This window comes from Belonocnema kinseyi, chromosome 1, assembly GCF_010883055.1.
Source record: "Belonocnema kinseyi isolate 2016_QV_RU_SX_M_011 chromosome 1, B_treatae_v1, whole genome shotgun sequence".
NCBI lineage: Eukaryota > Metazoa > Arthropoda > Insecta > Hymenoptera > Cynipidae > Belonocnema > Belonocnema kinseyi.
In genome coordinates, this window is record NC_046657.1 from 62,478,990 (window position 1) to 62,482,480 (window position 3,491).

General features: G+C 35.8%; 1 protein-coding gene across 1 annotated transcript in view; it reads left to right on the forward strand.

Moving 5' to 3' along the window:
• Positions 1–3,245, forward strand: part of LOC117173167 — a 21,512-nt gene extending 18,267 nt beyond the window's left edge. The window contains exon 8 of the mRNA XM_033361583.1: positions 2,787–3,245. Coding sequence (XP_033217474.1) covers positions 2,787–3,058 — 272 coding nt within the window. The 3' untranslated portion in view covers positions 3,059–3,245. The remainder of the gene's footprint in view (positions 1–2,786) is intronic.
• The last annotated feature ends 246 nt before the right edge of the window (positions 3,246–3,491 follow it).

Consider the following 3,491-nt stretch of genomic DNA (forward strand, 5'->3'; position numbering starts at 1 on the left):
AAAGAGGGAGCTCTTCTTAATATTTTGACACCAAAATCATGTCGATACACCTTACCGACTGCGAGTAAAGCCACCCACGCTTTAACTTGACAGACAGTATATTAGTTTAATTTTAAAAGATTTAATTTCGTAACTTAGGTTGCTGTGTGTCATTTGGAAGGAGAGATTCATATGGACAAACCGTTTCCAAAATTCAATTTATAGACACGTAATATTAAACAATATCAAATCAACTTTTAATCTACTTTATTTACTTAATTTGCTACAGAAAACTTCCTGATTTCATTTGCAAAGTTTTATTTTGGCGAAATTCATATTTTAAGTTTAAAGTTAGACGTATGATTTTGCATAGTGTTATTTTCTATGTTTATTTTTTCACAAAAATTTCATATTGTGGTGTTTTTAAAGCGTTTCTACATTCCCATTGTTCATGATTGAGAAAGTATTAGAATTTCCCGAAATTTAAAACCACAGTTTTCCAACGATGGTGGTTGTCTGCCTATCCGTTCATCCGACCGTGAATACGATAACTTTCGAAAAAATGAACAGATCAAATCGAGCTTTGGCAAATTTTTTCAGGTTAGGAAAGAAAGAAGAAGTTCGTTCACGAATTATTTGGGATATTAATTCAAAAAGTTAGAGGATTTTCAAAAAAATTTAATTATGTTTTTTATTATTCGAAAATATAATGTACGGCCATTCGTATAACTCAGAAAACCGAACAATTTATTTCTATGACTTTTTTTCGTTACAAACAATGTATATCAGAATTAATATTCAACATTTGTGAAAAACGATAAAAGGCACTTTCAAAAATGTTAGATGAGTGTTGTGCAGAAAAAAAGAGATAAAAATTTGTTATAATTGATTAGATTCTCGTTATTTATGATCAAATAATTTCTAGAAAATTATTAAATTTCACGTGGGAGTTTTTAAAAAAAATATCCATGTTTCGATACACCGTCCGTCCATCCGTGAACACGATTACTCTAAAAAATTAACGGATGAAATCGGGGTTTGGCACACTTTTTTAGGCCCTAACAGAAATGAAGAGTTTGTTAACCAGCATTCTTTGACCATCGTTTATGGCTTTATACATCGAAAATTGATAAGTCGACAATTGTAATTTTAAGCCAAAATATGACAGATGAGTAAAATGTTGAAAACAATATTATATAAGACTTGATATTTTGGTTTTAGTTTTCAAAAATACTGAAAAAAATGGCAATTTCAATTTTGAGCTAAACGAGGTGGGATGCGGAAGAAAATTCAAAAAAGAGTTGCAGCTTTTAAAAAAAAATATTCTGAAAAAAATTCAAATTTTGAGCCAGAGATTGTTCAATGTACTTTTTAATACCTCTTTATGTACATGAGCATCAGCTGTGTAAAAGTTTGCTAAATGACAGTTCGGAGTATTGTTCAGAAGCGCAAAAAAGCATTTTGCTAGAAGTGAACGCAAGAAAAAATCAGTGATGGATTTCAAACGTAATAGTGTGATTGCTTTATATTTAGCTAAAAAATCACAACCAGCGATTGTTTGTGAGCTCAACCACCTTAAAGTGAATAAAGTTTTTGCTTATCGCACCATAACTCGTTACAATAATACTGGTAGCATTGCAAGGCGTCATAAAGGTGGTCATCAAAAGACTGCAACGTCACGTGAGATGGTTCAAAAAGTGAAGAAGCAACTTGAGCGAAATACCCGACGAAGTGCCTATCAAATGGGAAAAGAACTGAACATATCTGACCGCAGCATCCGCCGTATACTGGAAAATGATCTCAAGGTCAAGCCGTACAAGATCTAAAAGGCGCATGATCTCACACCGAAGCAGCAACAAGTTACACTTGAGAGAGCGAAGGAGTTGCATCGCTTGGCCAAAAGCGTTTAATTTCCGAACATTGTGTTTTATTTCGAGAAAATTTTTCCAATTAAGCAATTCTTAAACTCTCAAAACGATAGGGTTTATTTAACCGACCGTTCATATGACAATTTAAGTCATTGATTGGCCACCAGGAGGCAGCACCTGCAACAGATAATGGTTTGGGCCGCTGTAATCGCAGATGCACGCTCTCCAATCGTTTTCATCGAGCCTGGCTTCAAGGTAAATGCCAAATATTATCGGGAAAGTATTTTGGAGGTTGCTTTGAAGCCGTGGGCGGACAAACATTTCGGTGGTAGACCATGGACGTTTTAACAGGACCATCTCACAAAGCTCAAGTGAACCAAGAATGGCTGAAAAACAACGTTCCGAACTTCATAACGTCAAGACAGTGGCTCTCGAACTTGCCATACGCGAATCCAATGGATTATTTTCTTTGGGCTATTTTGGAGAGCAAGGTCCGAACTAAAAGATACACCAGTCTCGATACGCTGAAGAAAGCCATTATCCGCGAGTGGGCCAAATACCTGCAATTCAAATTCGGGCAGCTCGCGATTCATTTTTGGACCGTCTCAAGGCCATAGTCAAAGCAAAAGGTGGTCATATCGAACAAAAGTGAATTGATTCTGAATTTTATATTATTTTAACACATTTTTTTTTAATTAAATAAAAATAACTTTCCAGACTGAATTTATAGCTTTTTTAATTGGTTAAACTTCGAGTGCCGGACCCTGTACATAAAATTTTGCCAAGTCCTGAATCACTTTGTTGGTTTCACGCCTGTGAAATGCAGAATTAAGGGCGCGCTGCTTGTAGCCACATATTAGCAATGAATTGTTAAGTATTAAGTTTCAGGCTTTATATTTAGTTTTTTTTAATCGCAAATATTTTTTTGTTTTTATAAAGATCGAGTTTCGGCAAGAGAACCAGATGGGCACAGCAATATGTTTGGAAGAAACCTTGCTATATTTCGTAGTGATGTTAGTCAGGATATAACTTCCATGAGATTTGCAAATGGAAATATATGTCCAAGTAAAGATGTGTGTAAGAAGTACAAAATTAAAGTTGAAACGACTCCGTTCGGTACCACTGGTTATTTCATAACGACATACAAATTAAGAAGCGGATATCATATAGGGATCAGGTACAGTCGGAGGCCGGCCGTACACGATGTTTAGGAATCATGATTTCGAAACACACGATCATGATGGGGCTCCCACTCCTGCAAAGCACAGATTTCGGGGGTAATGCGCGAGTACGTACATTGGTGCACTTGCGCGCGACTCTCAGAAAGGGTGGGGGTATAAAGGAGAAAATTCTAATGCGCTCCTGTGGAGTTGGTACGTTCGTGTCTGTGGAAGTTTCGTAACTTTAAGCCTCGTACGTTCGGCTTCCGAGTGTATCATTAACCATTGCTCATATGAATTTATTTCACAATATAATCAATAAAAATAGATGAAACTAATGTCATATTTTTAAGAACTTTTACCTTTCCCTAAAAAGCACATCGTGTTGTGATAATGAATCTTAGTGACGTCTTGAATTTCGCTTTGTGGATTCAATCGCTAAAATAAAATAATAGTGCGTTCGACTCGACTTGGACCTACGAAA